The sequence below is a fragment of the Varroa destructor genome, unplaced genomic scaffold, assembly GCF_002443255.2.
Source record: "Varroa destructor unplaced genomic scaffold, Vdes_3.0 BEIS01000005.1, whole genome shotgun sequence".
In the NCBI taxonomy this organism is placed as follows: domain Eukaryota; kingdom Metazoa; phylum Arthropoda; class Arachnida; order Mesostigmata; family Varroidae; genus Varroa; species Varroa destructor.
Window position 1 is genome coordinate 39,516,327 of NW_019211458.1, and position 18,890 is coordinate 39,535,216.

Sequence of the window (18,890 nt, forward strand, 5' to 3'; positions counted from 1 at the left end):
ATTCGTTTCGGCAAAGCTATGTTTGTGAACTAAGCGTAAATAGGCCAAATGTCTAAGACTCATTAGAGTTTGATATGGTGTTATGAATGGAATAACAATGTTCGTTGTTACAAAAGGAACGCTGGTGCCATTGTGGGGGTTTCGCTAGATGCGAGTGTGCTATCTACATGTTTCGAACGGTTCTATATTGATTAATATGAGCTCCAATATATTACTTCATACTAATATTAACACATTGATGAATACGTAGCTCATATCGTTGGGAACATTGATGATAAAAAAACGAAGCAAGCGTGGATGAAAGTGAAGACTCATCGTTAAGCTCTGGTCAGGCAGAGTATAGGGTAGAAATACAAACTGATGCTCTCTGTTTTTCGGTTACTTCGCCTTGATGCAGCCTAAAATAGATGTACGCGAATAATATACTTGTAGAAGTGGGTTGAATAAACTAAAAGTCCTATGGACAACACAGAAATTAAATCCATCACGTGTCAGTAAATACACTTCTATATACGGTACAGGCGTTAGGTTGCGTATGTCTGCCAGGCACACTCTCCTGTCAGGTAACAACTGACCTAATCATTGATCAGCTGGCTCGAAATTAAACCATAATTTTTGGCGTAAAATCGGCGCGTCTACCGCGACAGCAGGCCTTTGAAAGCAAATTCAGCTCGGTTTTCGAGATCCCACTGCTGTTGCAGAATTCAGACCCACCACCATTAGTATCGAAGCATGAAAACAGTTTTTAGCAGGATGTCGGACGGGATAAATGTCCGTTTCGCGGAGTTCATAATTAATGGTCGCCGTGTTGAATGGCTTATACACGTCCAATGGTAATATTATCAAAGCTCATCATCATAGGCCTGATCAGGTCTACTATTATGCAGAATCTTTTGCATCAGCGCACAAATAGGCACATTCATAGGTTTACAGTATGGCGAGTGGCTTAGATAATAATGCGCATCCACGTGTATACACTTTAGGAAGGGCTAAATAATGATGGCTGTGAAACAAGATACGGTAGCTATTTATAATCAGTACTAATACAAACCTGTGTTGACCTCAGAAAAGCGCGGGCTAGGTGGCCTGAGGTTACGTTCAAGTCACTTGGGGTAGCATGTACCCCACGTTAATGGACTTTCGGGTCGGCTAAGTTGGTGAGACATCATCTGTTTTAGTCATAAATTTCGCCGTATCCTCACGAGTAAAGCAGAATTTCGTTTGTTATCTATCCCAGTTGGAGAATTCCGCCTTTCGCGGTGTTGATTGGATTTCGCATCTTTCAATGATAATGGTGGTAAACTCTCATAACCAGTGTTATTATAAAAAAACAATATTTCATTGATCGGGTTCAACTGTCGTATGGGTTGAGTGCAGCTAACATCACATAGGTGTTTCTCTACAAATTTCAAATGCAAAAAGTATTTAAGCGTGGCGCGTGAACATCAGATGGGAATATACGTCAAGTTTATATAGAATGATAGTGTTACGTAAAAGGCGGCTGGATGAGGTAGGTTAAAGAGGAAAATATTATAGATCAATTTATCGAAACGATATTATTTCCAACAGACAGAGAGTGCATTTTATATGCCGAACGTTAAGAGACCGTTCATCCATAACAGAAACTAGGATAGCTCAGTTTGATTTTATAATACATTTAACAAAGCGTACTTTACTTAAATATACCCAATTGATTAATATTGGGTCTGTGAGCTCACAACTCAGCTAGTTTATCTTTAGTGGCGCGGAACTTCAATTACAGGCTTTCGATTTCGGAGCCGAAAATTTAACCTTCAGAGTCATCGCGGCACTCCAATAAAGAACGGTAAATGGCGAACGTTTCAGTGACTAAGCAGAGCCCAAGTTGTTTTTATACGTAGACTAATAAGAAGCCCCTTTAGAATTTAAATCCGTCGGATATAAATAGAACATCAAGAGCGTGTACCATATGCGCCAATATATCTAGGCAAAGGCAATAACTGGGCTAGCAACAGTAGCAACAGCGCCCCATTACCCCAACTTCAGTTCCGCCTAACCGAAAGAAGAAACGGGAAATGCTGAAAGGTTCGACTTTTCTCCATCTGATCTGTCTCTAATATCAGCAAGCACGCACAGCTGCGCTCCAGGTGGTTGTTCTCTTGAATAACCACTACGTAGATAATCCGGCGTTGTCCTGAAATTTGCTGATTCTCTAGTTAAAGCAGAGAGTAAATCGCAGACGAAATGGCTTACAAGAAGAAAAAGAGCAAAAATAACGCTTGTGATGGAAGATTCTGCCTAGATATGAAGTGACCGTTCATTATTATCGTAGCAGTAAAACCTGTGTAACCCAACTAACTATCTCGTCTTAGAACCAAGAGCATAAATTTAAGTTTTTTAAACCTCGAGACTCTAACCCGCATTTCTCGTGACCGGCTGGAGGTCCTTTATTTTAAATGTCAGTGCCTACGCAGGGCAACTTAGCGAAGCACATTTCCCTTGTTTTTTTTACTGCATCTGTGCTGCAATGGACGTCATCGACCACTTTAGGTTAGGTTAGGTGTTCTGAGTTTTAAATACGCCACTTGAGCCGTTCAGCATTGCTTCGTGTGGTTTGCTTTTAGCACGACACCTATTGTATCTACGTCCGAATTTAAATCTGGTCGAAAACATGCTTTCAGGTTAGGCAACCACGTTACCACTGCACTATTACGAAGATACCTCGAGCTAAGTTGGCTGGGTAGAGATTATGTGTAGCTAACAGGCGTACATTGACTGACTGCAGAGCGTTCTAAGCTAGTTTCCGTTCAACTATTGATGCCGCTACTAGTCTTTTCTGCTATTTGACAAGGGTGACCGTCAAATGTTGGATATGTTGTTATCAGCTGAGTTGACGTTGTACAAGCAACAGCAGTAGCAGCAACAGCAGCAAAAAGAAGGGAGGGTAAGTTAAAAAACTACCGATAGTGTGAAGCTTTAGCTGAATCTTGGTCATCGCTTTATCGTACCATGATTGAGTCTGCGTTCTTCTTTCTTTGCTTGGTCGAACAACAGGCTCAGAAGGGCAACGTAAATCAATGCACACTTCAAATTACCGAATCCCCTCTCTGTGTGTCTCTTTATGTCTGCCTTTGCAGTTCATACAAATCGTATTTCCACTACCAGCAGGCCGGTCGTCTTCGAAGAAATATACCCATACAAGCAAGTTTTCCCAACTTGTTGGCCTCTTCTGCTTTGTTCCTGGATCAAATAGAATTTCCTTTCCAAGCTCACTGGCCAAAAGCCATCATCGGGATTAAGATATCGAGGGTGAACACTATTACTTGTGTCAAACCTCAGGGAACTCAGATGCAAGGCCGTTACCAAGACGCGCACACAGCCAGCTGTCGTTGCGCTGGAGCATACGGCCAATTTGAAGCTGAATAGATGAAGATCAACACTAATAAAGCATAATCGCCATATTCTGAGTTCTTCTTCTTCACCCCATAATATTTCTGTTTGCAAGCACGCAGAAAAGGTCCAACTCTGGCTGCCACCTGACGTTCTTTTGTAAGAAGTGAGCGCGCATGGCTAATCGCTATGATTGTAGTCCTCCGTAAACTTTTCCGCAATTTACACCAGAATGATTTGGAAGGTCAGCGTTTTTCATGACAAAAATATTACGCTTGTAAGTGTGTGCGTGCGCGTGGCTTAGAAAGCGTAAATGGCGACAATATCTGGCTAGGCGACATCGTCGACCGCGATCATCTTTATGGAACCACTGGTGGCAGTATACTTGTACCACATTGTTCAAAAATTACTGCACGAACTCATTCGTCGCTTTCGTTAACGCCGGACATTTTCTGCACCCACTTATTTGTGGGTAGGATCTTTTAGGCAAAACTCCATAGGTCCAAACGCTGTTGTTCAGATGAACCTTGCATGACAGCATCGCGGCAGGTCTACTCGGAGATAAAGAGGGGACACTGAAAGGCTCTTTATATAACACGCCATCGCAACTCGCAAGCAACAACGATGGAACCAAACTGACATAAAGACAAGCATTTAGATATTACTGATGCAGCTAACCCTGTTTCCATTGCACCTAAAGGGCCAGATATGGCCAAAAATAGCGCCATAGTATTTGGGGAGGCACATCGGACTATGACGGAGCACAAGGTCTTGTTCAAGCAGCCCTGGGGAATGCATCCATGCCCCTGCCTGAGATGAACAAATGAAACCCACATGAACGGGCGGTAGCGTGACAAGCTCAACTGTCGGCGAAGGTAGATCGCCCCAGAACTTAGAGTCGTATATGGCCAGGTATTTTCGAACGTCCGAGCTGCGGTTGCTTACAGACATACATATACCAGTTTTTGGTCCCCCCGCACCCCGCTGTACATCTTACTTGGCCACAGAATATCATGTCACTTTTTTCCACTTATGTAGTACTAATAAAGCATTCAAGTAGCATGGGCTGTTAGCACCGCCTATTGTGCCATGTTCGCCTGATACGCCTTGAATCAGTACAAAGTATTTTAATCTGTTATAATCTATTCTTATAAGAGGTCTTAAGCAAGCACGAGTATCTGAGCGACGTGGCTCGACTTGGTTAATATATCTCGAATAGAGAAACTTTCCTATGATTGCACGATTACGCAAGAGAAAAAATAGTACATGTTTACTTCTTTGAGGTTTCGTGATTTTTTTGGCAGTAGATTGAAAATGCGATGTTTTTCTAGATCTGATCTTTTCAATTCCTGAAATTTAATTATATTTAAATAGATGTACGTGTGAATTAAGATCTAATTAGAGTTATATTTAACGAACATTTTTGTTAGGTAACGAAAAAAATAAAATGGTACAAATAAATCTACTAATATTTATGAGACATGGTAAAAGTGTACCGTATCTACATACATACCTGCGTATCCAACATATTTTCACTGAAAATGTTAGTATTTTTTTGATTATTGGTATCATATTTATGATGTCAAATACTTTCCCAGATCAGATTTTTCCTAAAAAGTAATAAAAATATTTTTTTTATTATTATAAAAAAAAATTATTTTCTACTAAATGAATTTATTTAATCACAAATGAAATGTTAAGGTTAAAAACAAAGCAATTCAATTAGTGGTAGTAATTCAGTTGACAATTAGGAAAAAATAAATAATAGATTTGAGGTAGGAAACAATCTACGGAAAGAAGTAATTTACTTAAATAAAAATAGGGGAAAATATTACTCTCCATGTTTTAAATACAAAATATTAGTCGTAAACTGTATAAAACAGCTGCTACAATACTAGAGAAAAATTATTATAACCGTTAGAAACTGGAACACGATATGTAAAACAGTTTTACTTACTAATTACTGATTCCTTGTTCACAAGATCGTTTGTTCGATCAGTACCGCATCACCGCTAATGGGTCAGTAGTTTGTTTGTATCGCTGGCTTTACCGACAAGTAACAAGCGGCCATCTCATAGATGATAGTTGGTATCAATCGTAAGCGATCTTACAACGATGACTGTTCTTTTGTTTTTGTTTTATGTCGTCTGCTATAGACGTAAAAATTAGATCATTCGACGGTTCTATACGTTCTACTGCTCACATTCTGCGTGCCTGATTAGGTAAACAAAGCTAGCCGCTTAATTCTCACCAACTAGGTTGCCTTTAAGTTTGTCGAGGAGGACAGACGAACCAATGGCCTTAAAGGTCAGCTTTTATGCAGTGGTTTGAAAGTTCCGTTTAGAGCTAATTAATCAATTGATATATATATATATATATATACAACGTAATAGGAGGGATAAAAGATACACTATATATACATTTGAAAGAAGCTGCTCTATTTAAATTCCGATTGTACAGAGCCGTCAAGTTAGCTTTGTATCTAACCAAGGCTATCCAGTTTGCAATTGGAATTATATTTTCAGAGCACATTCCCCTAGATATCTACCGGGAGGACACTAACATGTCGTTTAGGTTACACTGCACATCAATACTAACAGAATAAAATAGGTACAATTTAGTGATGATGTACTGATTGAATGTGCAAAGGGTTGCCGTGTACTACGGCGTATGGATAATTATATATAGTATACATATTATTCGGTATATGTCTTTCTACAGTGTAGAAGGTTGACGGCTTAGCTATAACCCTGATGTCGTAAAAGTGTCACGATCCGTCACAGTTAATACTACAACAGTTTGAATCTATGATATCCAAAAATGAATTAGTACAATATCGACTCTGTAGGTAAATTACTGTTAATATTATTCACAATATTACGCCGTAATATGAATGACTCACACGTCAGAGTAAGATAACCGAAGGGTATTTAGTTCTATTTTTACTGTACTTCGTACGTAGACCAGCAGTTGCTTGTAGGATAGACCGCTGATGGGTGGGCGTCCAAAGGCCTACGTACTCAGCTATATTGCAGTTTCTCCTATTTTCATATCCCGGCCTCTCTCTTGGATGATCGTCCAACCAATGCAACACACAGACATCATCATCATCACACACTCTGAACAACAATAAACCGTAATCTGCCAGAGCTATGTGACAGACAGACAGACAGAGCTGTATTGTCCCAACGAAAGTACTACAGTGTCTAAATTTAGCTCCGAACGCGGGTCAGGGACAGGGTAAGGCACTTTTTTACCCCGCCGTCGTAATAAAGGCTGAGCACAACAGGTTCGCGCCATCTATACATCGAACATCATACAGCCGGCCGCAATAGATTCCATTTTGTGCTATTTTAGCTATGATAGTAGCTAGATGACTTGGCTGTGGGACATCCGCTGCCTCAGGTCTATAGTGCCTAACAGGTTCTGCTGGGTGTTTTTTTTCGTGTTTCTGCGGCCTTCGGGTACCTGGTGTTATGCTGTGTTTGTTTTCATGTTCCCCTCTTGCCTTAGGCCAACAGAACTATAATATATACATGTTCAACCCAAGAGCCGAAAAGACGGCCATATTTATGGAGGCGGAGGCGTAGGTAATGTCTAGCACGTCCCGGCGGCTAGAGCCATTTGCACTGCTATTCCAAATGCTTTTCTAGCGTCCGCGTGCGTCGTGTAGATGTAGTGGTGCATCCTGAACCTATGACCGCAACCATGAGAGTACCATCCATTAGGTCGTTAGAAAAAATGTATTTTTGGCCAGGTTAATTCGCTGAAAGGTCTCCTACCTCAGACTCGCCCTCTGTTTTCTAGCAATCTAGAGATATTCGAATTTTGCTTATATTTATATAAATTAAGTTGTTTGTTTTTTAAATGATAAATAATGTTTTATATTTCGGTACATAATAATGCCTGTTTTGTTGTATTATTTGTGCTCAACAAGCGCCAAGTCGGATGTCAGCTTAAACGGACGTGAGCTGTTTAAGTCCTGTTTAAAAGTTATCGCCTGATGGAATATCTTACTCGGATATTTAGTTACTTATGCAGTGCACTGTGATACAGTAATGATTAAGTATCTTTGTATTGTACAAAAGTGTATGGTCTATTGAAACATAAAATGTCATTTTGTTTATACGGATTTATACGACCCAAGCACGTGCGCACTAGGGTACCGAATTTGTTGTGATATATATTCGGGCGTTCCAAACGGACCACTAAGATATCGCATTTGTCTTAGTCCGAAAACGCGGATTATTTGTTTCGAGTTGTGATGAAAAGTAGCAGAAAAAGCAGAAAGAGATGTGTAGTTTCCCAAAAATTTTCATTATCTATCGTACTCTGTACATTTCCGTTTGTTGGTCAGTGAGCCTTTTACCTTACATCATGTAAACGTCTAGTCAACTTTTATTACAAGATGTCTCAGCTGAGCAGTTTCGATACTGCTATACAGTTATCCTTTAAACCGAACGGGTAGAAAACATGGTCTGAAGTAGGACTCGATCTTCACTCTGTATATTAAGTATCGATAGAGCTAGGCTTGTGTATACTGTCATGAACGCCTAAAAAGTGTCATCGACGGCTAGACCTGATGATGGCATGTGAACGAGCAGGCGTCATTCGAGTATTTCGAAAGCTTGTATGCAAAAAAAACTATTTTTCGGTTTCTGCCACATTTGTATTGGAATTAGGAGAACTTCCTCTCCGGTCTATTGTGCGATTGTCGCCTAGTTTACATTTTTAATGTCGCTAATCAAACCATACGGGGTCGGAAAGACCTAGTCTTACTATTTAATGAGAGTTGGAAGGTTGAGTCCGAAAATAAAGAACACAAGCCCGATTGGATACGTGAATTGTTCCGCAAAATAGTCCCGTTGCAAAAAAAAAAAACCACTTGATTTTCTCCAAGGAACCGACAGGATTTGAAATGAGCGGGAGTTCAATTGACACCTCCCAAAAGTGTCAGCTCCGCCGCCTCCCCCCCAATACCAAGCAAACATAAATAAAATGCTAGCCTCGTACATTCATTTTGTAGCGGGTGGTAAATCTCAACGAGACCGTTAAGGATACATCTCCTGGTATATACATGTAGTATCCGAATGGAAAAATAATTCTACAAGCTTCCAATGTAAAGCGAGACTTGGTATTCTCCAAAGGGATCTTTTAGCCAAACGGAACACCGATGGGCTCAGAAGTCGAATGGGTGAATGCTATATAACAGCTTGAACATGTAGAAACACGATTCGGCTCTTACACATTTCCGTTATTATAGTTTTAACGTTGTGCGCTTATTAGCCCGTAATATTTTTACCGCATAGGAAAGGACAATGCAAAAAAATACTTTCTAATGATTTTATTTCAAAGCTGATTGTATATCCATTTTGGGCCTTTGATTCGCTCTTCTAACTTTAAAATGCCGCCGTCAATTACCAGAAGTTCGTAATATTCGGCATGCTGTTACGTGGGGTGGCCTACCTTTTACCCTTATTTGTTGCAACACGAAATGCTTCAGTAACAAACAGCTAAAGGTTGCATATACAACGATCTGGATACTGTGATAAGCGCAGCATGGCGGTACGCTTTTTGTCTGTCCCGTTGTGGGTTTGGCCCGTGGCGAAACCTTCAAAATTCAACATTGCGATCGCCGAAAGGGCTTACAGCTTTAAAACAAATATTTAGTTTCGAGGCCTCACTCATCTAGGGATGTTCCGCAGTGCTTCGAATGTCTTCACTAGGAACTACTTACTATATGCACGTTCTTTTTTAGACTGTTTTTACTATGCGCTTCCACCCAGGAGTCGAGAAATTGCCGGACGTCCAAGGCATCGCTATCTCTTCCCTGGGGCAAAAGGGATAACCATAAGGATCTTGAACTTGAAAACTTAAATGCGATCTTCCATTAAATTCAGACAGTGGAAAGAATGAATCTCTTTACTGCTGGCGATATACTGATGAACCAGATTATATTTAGTTTGCCTTTTCACGACATAATTCGTGGCTTGACATATTCATTATGCATATACTACGAGCAGGTTGAACAAGTACACCTAAGAGGGTCAAAAGACGCTTCAACCAATGACCCCTAGCAGGAACAGGGAGCTGTCAGGCGTGCTCCTGACGTCGAGGAAACAGAGAGTCGCAATGTTTGCCAAATTTTTCAATATGGACGTGTAAATGAAAGATGCCGCTGTTTAAGCTGCACTCACCTGTCATTACGTTCAGGTTTTCAATAGTATGCATGCATGTTTTGAATGGTACCTTTGAATGCATAAATCGTATAGTGGGGCTTTGGTTGATATCAGATTAAAGTAAACATGAACAGCTACCGATGGCTGGTCGTATGTCTTTTTCCTATCTAGCATATAATTTGTCTCAGTTCGTATTTATAGAATAAATCTGTTTCCGCCGAACCGACTAATCAGTTGTGATCCCCTTAAATTTATCGTTGCCGCCCAGCTTCGTAGTAGCGACTTCTTTTTGTCAACGTTCTTTTTGTTGGTCTCATCGGTCGTTGCTCAAGTGTATAAATGTCCACCTTCATTGCTGTTCGAGCAAAACATATACGCTGCCTAATCTCGTACTCTATATTTTTTCTATGCTGCCTGTTTTTGGTGGCAGCTCACCTCCACTTCTCCCAGTAACGTGATGACCCCCGGAGCGAGTTTCATTATGTAGATGAGTGGTTCTTGCATGAAGCGTGTGGCCGCATAGAAGCGGATTCGTTTCAAACGATATTTCCATGGACGCTGAATATAAGATGAGTAGCCGGAGGTAACTTGGAGTGACGTAAGCTACGGTGGCTGTTTGTCGAAGCAGCCGGTTGCAGTTGAGCTCATGGGGGCTCGAACTTCCGCACTTCTACCCGACCAATCATCCAGACAGGCTCTGTACGAAGCACAAACTCTGCAGAAGTCGATTGTTAGAAAAGCAAATAGTACACGAACTCTTTATAGATTAATTCTACCATTTCGAGCCTCGTATACAAGTAATGCTACTCCTAAATTAACTCTGTCCTAACCCAAGTGGGAAAATCTTTATTTAATATGATATATACACTACGTACATGTTTTTCTTTGCGTAGCAAAAATCTGAGCGACAGATTGAGTGTTGTTCTCAGCTACCTTTTACAGCCATGTCGTTTGAATGATGGTTCTATATTTATATTGTGCGCCGCTTCTCTTATCCATAACAATCAATAGTTGTTAGTGTAACAAGTAACAACATGTGAGCAACGATCGACCGAACGAGTAACACCTAATAAATATAAAATCCTGAGCAATGTATATCTACGCGAATCTGTTTGACATAGAAAAATGCTGACAGCTGGCTCTCAATCACCTCCTAAAAAAATGTAGTCCTAAATTTAGGGCTAAACAATAATTGTCTCTCCCCAAATCGAGTCGAATAATTTCAACTATGAACTACAACAGGTGACGCCTAGAGAAACACGACAGGTCCATTCTGTTCCACGCCTGGAAACTGGTTTGACATAGCATATGTCCTAGTAATCATCCTAGTTACCTCGCTTATAAAGTCCGTAGAAACGTTTAACTAATAAATAGCCAAGGCAGTACGAGGGAAGAAACGAGTTAGGGGATTTTCACCGCGCCCCACGTTGTTAGGGCTATGGTAAAAACAACAGCAAACTGTTAAAATCTCTGACTCTAAACGAGTAAAGGAAGGCCCGTTACAAATCGTGCCTGAAAAGAAAACGATTTCAAAACCAAAACTTTGGAGCCCAGATAAAAGACTATCGCATCTATCGTTATTCGCTCTTACTCAAGCAGAAGCGTCTATTTTAAAATATTCGTATAAGGCCACCATTTTAGTCTTTTATATTTTTGTTTAGCCAGAAAAATAACAAAGGTCTCAACTATTTTAATAACATACCAGATCATCGGGCCATATTATACAACCAATTAATGTCTTTTGTTCTATCCATAAAGTACCAGAAGCATTTATGAGTCTCAAATACTTATTCAAATTTCAGGCAGTTTTAGCTAGATATCCCAGACATTAGCTCCTGTCCTTCATGGTTCCAGTAATGGTTCACTATGACGCCAGTCAGATCTCTAGCTTATACAGTATTGCGACACCTGGTATTACTGCTCTAGCTAGTCGGCTTGTATAGGATGAAACTTCTCGTACATTTGTCGCGCCTTCCTATAAATAAAAAGCTTTAACATAATCTAGGACTCGAACCCATTTTGCACCTTTACCATACATATATGCCTCATTAGGTCTTTTCATGAACACAAGTTCATGCAGCCAGCGATTATTAGGCAAAATTAAAACGACAATAAGTTGAAGTAAGCTCCACGACGGTCACTTGAAGATCAAGCGATTTTGAGTTATCTGAAAGCACGTAGATAACAGCTCGTTTCTTGGATATGTACATGTCGCTCAGAGGGTCGTGTTTCTGTTGCTATAAGCCTTTTAATAACACTGCCTAGGAAAACCTAACTGGCAAAATAAGTTAACAACATTTGTCTAAGGGGGTACGGTTTGAAGGTTTGACATCTAAATCAAAGCTTAATTTTATCTCAGCAAACCCAGTATCCGCGGGACGAGGAGATACGGTCATTAGCGAAAGAACATTTTGTACAGTTGCAGAGCTGGCCAATACGCTCATCCAAAAAAAGCTGCAGGTAGGAGCAGGTAACCGTTGTTGGCAACAGATCACGTATTTACGATTCCAATGAATATTTATTGTCTCGTCACACTGCCGGCTCATTAAAAATATATATAGCTATTTCTGCTGTGCACAAAAACTCCTTCTTCCATTTGACATTGCTGACTTGTGCCGGGATCAAACAGAGTATCATACATATCTCGCTGTATACTTACCATTAGATAATTTAAATTGGCTTCATTTTCAAGCTTACTGATCGTTTTCGACGACGGTTAACTGCCTCCCTACGCTTGTGCCCGAAGAATTGTATATACAGAACTTCTCCTATCGTGCCGTCCGTGCAGGATCTGTTAATAGTTATAGCTTAAAGACATATAATTATCTTAATCAAAATTCAATATAGTCTTATCTTTCTGGAGATCACAAACGATACTTTTGTTGCCTGAATAAGGCCTTCGGGGGATTCTTCTAAATTCTGGGGTTCTGGTTGGCGGTTCTGGCGTACTCACAGTGGTACGATGATCTATTTAAATTAGTCTCAGCCCATAACACTGTAGAAACGATCATCCATCTTTGAATGACTGTCTGTTTCGAAACTGAAATACATTGGTCGGAGGCCATGGAATTTTTGGCCTCATCCTCTCTGGCTGGCCTACTCGCTTTTACCACGGGCTGTCAAATGGATAAAACGAACGCACAGTATTATGCCGATCGATCTGTCTACATGACGGTATTATATTGCTAGTATACTGCCTCATTTCCGTACGCGTTGGAATATAGAAAACGAAAATAGATAATCAAGTCCCCAAATCTTTACACATATTAAAAATGTGTATTTTATGTTTTGTTTTAAAAAAAAATGTTATAGGCTGAAGTGTGAATATTAGACACTAATTATTCAAGATGGACAAATGATCTATATGAAACACTGGCAACGTGTCTAGCTAACGGGAGACTATTATAAGCAATTTTAACCTTGATATATATATATATATATATTACAGTTACATGTCGAGCCATGCGCTTATATTTACAGCATTTTATGGAAACGAGTACCCGTTAACGAAAGCAAGTCTTTTTGGGAATAGTGTGTAGCAAAAGACAACAAAAAACACGCCGTAAAGTACTCATATAGTTGGCTGGTTTGTCATTGTCTAATCTTTTGTATTCTGATTGTACGAAAATAAAGGTGAGGCGATCTGCTGAGGAAATACAGAGCAGGAGGTGGGTCTAGATTACAGACAGGAAAAAAGTCAACAAGGTTTACTTAAACAAAAAAATACTTCTTAACAGCTAACCTATCCTTTCCAATTGTCAACTTACTTATTTCTCTGTCATACATAACAATAATAGACCCGAAATGTAAGCTGTATCTTTTACAGTAAAATTGTATCTTTTACAGTGATACCGAAGCGGGCGAGCACGATGCTAACCAGATCCAGATCGATGTCAATGGGACAACTTTGGTAAGTTTTCCGTTTTAATCTGCATGCATTCTTTGGGAGGCGGTCTACTCTAACTGGAGACTAGATAGATACAAACATTAAGCGATAGATAAACGAGCGACTTGAAAATCGTACAACCTATTTAGGCATATTAGAGATAAAGAAACACACAGTGTAATTCTGGTTCGCAGATGAGAATAATTCTCTCAGACTTAACCCCATTTGCATCATAATGAACTTAACTTCTACGAAGTACAAGAGATTAAAGTTAGTTTCACGCATTCCCGTTATAATATTAATTATATAATATTAGTAAGATTAATCTTCATATATTTATGCCAACGGCGCGCACGTGACAATCCTCTAATCCTATAAATGACAACTTTTGCAAGGTATAATTTAAGATTGCTTCAAAAACTAGATGCTTTATGTAGAACGACGAACGGCGCCGCTTGTAGGGGGTACCCACTAATCCAATAGCACGAGAGGAACCTTTCGTTGAAAGCATCAGGCAAGGACTACAGATTAACTCAGGCATCCCTTTCTAATCACCGTAGTGGATTTTTCCTCGTCCTAAAGTGCATCTTCAGATTGCGTAGTTAGTTTACTCCCAGTTAGGTCTCTACTATCGCTCTACGATGATCAAATCATGTGATATGAGGGCGATGGGCTCGTTTTTCATAGCTGCCTAATATTTGATTTGGATGATGGACCCGACGTATGGGCAAGTCTTCGGTTCCACCGGGATAAAGAAATTCGAAGACGCGTGTTCGAGAAAGCGAGGTCATTTCCTCCGAGCTAAACTTTTTCGAAGTTAGCAATCATACTGCAGCAATGTCTTTATATTGGAAAGCTGGGGTGGCATACGTTTTGGCTAAGTAACCAGAGTGCGCGCGTCCGGTGATTTCAACAAACCCTAATGTCTCACCAATGTCTATACTTCTTGCGTGAATAACAAAAGATCATTTAGTGCCAGTACAACAAAGCATTCCTTCTGCCTCAAGCCAAGGTTTCCCAACTTGGCTTGAGTGATGCGTGATCCATGTAAGAATTTCGGTTGGTAGAAAGCGATCCTTGGAAGGTTGAAATATACGGTTCGAATAAAGTAGTACTTCGTAGTGTTTTGAAATCTGCGTTATAATTATATACAGTGTCTCAGTGTCTTGAACACACTACTATGGATTTGGATAGATTCCAGAATATTGCCTACTTAAATTGTGCAGATCTAATTTTGTGGCTGGCCTAATCGTCACCAAGACGAAACTTGCTCGTTTGTATAAATTATCTCAGTTTACCTACAGGAAGATGAAATCGCGTATGCGAGTATTGTCAACTGTAAAATTTTAGAGAGCTGGCTTATACTGAGATCATTTTACCTTCGTCCTTCTCGACTACTTTGCTATAAATGAACTGAGGCCTGAAACTATATAGACATGTAACAACCTGAGCTGTTTTATAAGTCCCTTGTGCAAATTAACCAGACGGAACCTTTTCTCGAATATGAAATCTTGAAAATTCACACCGGCGTTTATTGCCGTCAGCACTAAATAACATAAAATGTTATTATATCGCTTGCAAAGTGTATCTGTTGAGCTTTGTTACAACACAAATGAACTCTATTCTAATTCAGCTGAGGCTGTATCATGCACTGTCGTTTCAACTGCTAAAATAAATTTCAATATGTTCTTACTTTTGAGGGTTATCCATATCATAAGCAAATTAGCAACGACAACCGGCCTGATATAAGGCTCCTCCTGGCCTGCAGGACATCATGTACAGTTCGGGCACATCCAGGGTACGTCGTTTGTTTGGCACTCAGCATCGCTCAATGGAAATTGGTGCATTTTGCTTTCGGCACTAGCCCTGGTGCGTATTACATGCACAAAACAACGACAAAGCCAGAATCACGCGTCAGCCTCTCGCTGCCCAGAGGGATTTTAGTTATCTCTATTTCGAAATAAGGAAACACCACGAGAAATATTTCTACTGTACCTTAAAAAATGTTGAACTTTCCTGTTACAAAAGATACTGAAAACAGTATTAATTATAGTAACACAGTTATTCTACGTGTTTAGTACATTTCTTAACTTCGACAAAGGTCATGGTGTTGTATTCGAAATTGAACTTCCACTTAAATCGGATACGTTGTTCTTGCTTATCGTTTCATACCTTCTAAGAGTTTCAATGTCCGCGATGGTAAGGGGAATTTTCAGTATGAGTATTTACTACTACTACCCAGCCATCGCATACTTTTGGGGACGTACCGTACATTAAAGGTACTAATATGAGTTTGGTGCCGCATTTCTTTAGCTTGCTGGCAGTAAACCCTTAAACTAGTTAATTAGAATTGTCCTAAGGCGAACTACATCTAAATGTCAATATTGAGTCAATCGCGACTACTTTTATTATCTAATTATAATCGTCCAGTCCCAGAGTATACTCACGAACGATTAGTAACTTCCGAGTAATTCTTAATCAAGAGATATTTTAACACTGACATTGTGGCGTTGGCAAAATACTAAGCTGGTCTCTTTCAGGACCTATCTCTGATCATGTGCGTGTCTATGCGCTTCGTGTTACCTGTAAATTTATAAAAAAAAGAAGTCCTACAACCAGTAAGGCTCAGCTTCCTTTCATTCCAAAAATAGTTGACGGACATTAAGCATTTTTCCTCTCGAACAATTTCAATGTAAACTGTTGCGCTTTCCAATTTTCAAATACTGGCCTTTTTTCCTCGCTTGGTATTTGTCGCTTTTGCCTACTTTCGCATGTCAATCTGTCCAGCTATTTTCCTTCACGTTTATTTTAGTTCCCTTTTGATCGTCGCCCTTAACGGTCTAGAAACTTTCGGTCTGTTCAGCCTTCAAACTACGTTACAGTCTGTTGGTCGATTAACTGACAAATGGCAGAAGTGTAAACGAATGAAGAAGGCGTAACTGCTTAAAGAATGGTTTAACAGCAGTTACGATATTTCGCTGCTATCACAATTTACCATATAATTCTGCCCTTACTATCTTGTTTAGCCTCCTCGACTTCCATTTAGAACTCGGCCACGATCACAGCCCCTCGTTCGGAAAAAACATCAGGGAGTCAAAATCGCTCCCCCGTCGCCGTCCGATTCTGGGAGGAATAAGCGGCCGGGAAGTTAGCGCATGGTCAGCTTTTAAGCAGGACGTTCCCCCTCACGCTAGTTCACCGTAATGATTCACTGGTCAGCGTTTCTTCCTTCGGCAAACGCTGCACCACTATTGAAGTCGCAGCCATAGTACTCGTGATAATCCCATATTTGCCTTTAGCCGGGTATTTTAGCTGAACCGAGCTATAGGAACGGTGTGCATATATTGTTATCGAATCGTTTTAGATTTCTGTATGGAAAATTTTGTGTCACCGATAAAGATAAGGGCGAGCGGAGAACTTAACGAAAGTCCTCTACATTACAGCCTGCTGACCTCTTTGCAAAGGTACAGTCCTAGCAAAAAAAACTTGACACACTTCTCTATGCAGATGCACTGCAGTATGGAACCGTACGCAAACTACCAGGCGCACCAATTTCACCAAGGACACGCAGAATGAAACGGTTGATGAAGACAGTGAACACCTAGTTACCTCAATTAAGCGATTCCTTATAGGAGCTACGTTGTTAGTTCCATATCATGTTTCGCCCATATATCCTCGAGTTCGTGTGACCGTGTGAGCAGGCAATAGTAAATAGAGGCGCAAATGGCAGCATCTCGAAAACAACGCTATAGTAAAAGCACAATAGGTAACAATAGTCATAGTAGGAGTAAGTGTACCGGTGCCTTGAAAATTGTTGTCAGCTTCACGAACGGAGGCACGAAAAACCACTTCAAAGGTCGCGCAAGTGTTGCAGATTTAGGATGACGATTCTTAGCCTATTAAGGATAGGAAACCAGCCTGGTGGTTTTCATTGCCTAGTATAATTGTTCAGGTAGGCGTTTAGTGAGAAAAGGAAATTGCGCGCTCTAAAAATGGGTTTTACCCGTGCTAAATCTCGAATATATATATATATACATTGCTAAAAGAAATTCGAATGCTATAACATAGATTACCCCGACTCCGTTTATATTCAGACTTTGCAGTAACTATTCTGCCAGCGAGTTCTTCATAGTGTCGTTCAACTTTGGAAACAAGATGAATTCCTTTAACTAGTGTGTGACATGATGTCGGTTGTACAATTTGTTTTTCATTGCAAAGCCGCTAGACGCGAATCACATGATATATAACCGAGGTCTAGGCTTCTGCCTCGTACCCTGTATTGTTAGAATACTGCGGCTTCGGGAACACCGCTGCCTCCCGCCCCAGTCGCGTCATCTCCGGATACGTGCTCATTACACGCGCACGTTCTTGGCATTAATGAGGAGGTATCCATTTGCAAACAAAGCATTAAGATTTCCAGAGTTAGCGAGCCCTAGAAGCTGCAAACTGAGCAGCGTTACGCTAAGACATCCTTTATCAAGAGGAAAAGATACAGTTATGTAATCATATATTCCCTACCTAGTTCACTCGTAGAACGTCAACCCTCATATCAAAGCTATTATGTAAGTAAGTACTACAGTTATCGCATTTAGATGTAAATCAGCCGTTGATTACAGTGTGGATTTTGAAACCTGACGTTGTAAAGCGTGATCGTTAAAAATCATCAAAGCCCCAACATTATAACCACCACATCGACTAAATATACGAGTTGATTGGAGCCTTAGCATGAAAATTTAGAAAAAGATTTCCAACGTCATTTTTGAGGTGTTTTTTTCATAGCGTGGTAACAAGAAAATACCTTAAGTATTAGCCCCAGACTCCACGATTTATAATATTTGTCCGAGGGTATAAATCTCGCATACATTAAATCTATATTGAGGCTGGTGCCAGCATATTTGCTACTGTTCGATTGCAGTAAATTATTCATATGGGTGTTTCGTTCAAGTTTCGTTGGCATTTTCTAAAAACATGACCGTATGCTTCGTCAATCTGTTTGTATTTGTTGGGGAAAATCTTTTGCAACCTACAGCGAGTAAACTACTGGATGCGATCACCTTCAAGTAATGAGAACTGATAAGAAAATGCGTAAGTGTTTCAGGTACTGAAATTTCCGACCTGAATTATATGCGACGAATAAAAGGCTTATGTCAGTTTCAAAGTGTGCCGCGACCTTTTCTTTGCTCCCAAACCTGTTCATCAAATAAACGCTCTTTGCTCAAGAGGCTCTTAACCACTAATATCAAGACAGAGTGTCGCTAGGTATTTTAATTAACAATTTATTTTTCAATAGCTAAGAGACGACTTCATGACGAAGTCCGGATTTTCACGATGCAGTACTACCAACGGCTGATATGGTCACGGACACAACATGTCCACACTATTGGAGATTGATTCTGATGGATATATACAATCCGTGTACACTTTGTGTTATATATAATCGACCTATGTTACTGACA

General features: G+C 40.2%; 2 protein-coding genes across 81 annotated transcripts in view; one reads left to right on the plus strand and one right to left on the minus strand.

Annotated features, from left to right (window-relative positions):
• Window positions 1-5,564, minus strand: part of LOC111250837 (uncharacterized) — a 182,166-nt gene extending 176,602 nt beyond the window's left edge. For 3 of the 31 annotated variants that reach the window (XR_015328213.1, XR_015328194.1, XR_015328195.1), the window contains exon 1: window positions 5,327-5,547. Coding sequence is in view for 4 of the 31 variants with exons in the window: in XM_086989955.1 (XP_086846081.1) it covers window positions 4,883-4,897 (15 nt within the window). In the remaining 27 variants the exon portion in view is untranslated. Of the gene's footprint in view, window positions 1-4,882; window positions 4,905-5,326 lie in introns of all 31 variants that reach the window. The other 28 variants (XR_015328221.1, XR_015328199.1, XR_015328193.1 and 25 more) reach the window with 19 other exon arrangements.
• LOC111250825 (uncharacterized) overlaps window positions 1-18,890 on the plus strand; it is a 135,137-nt gene that overhangs the window by 71,701 nt on the left and 44,546 nt on the right. For all 50 annotated transcript variants that reach the window (XM_086989886.1, XM_086989901.1, XM_086989907.1 and 47 more), the window contains exon 2: window positions 13,395-13,458. In XM_086989886.1, the coding sequence (XP_086846012.1) occupies window positions 13,395-13,458 (64 nt within the window). The remainder of the gene's footprint in view (window positions 1-13,394; window positions 13,459-18,890) is intronic.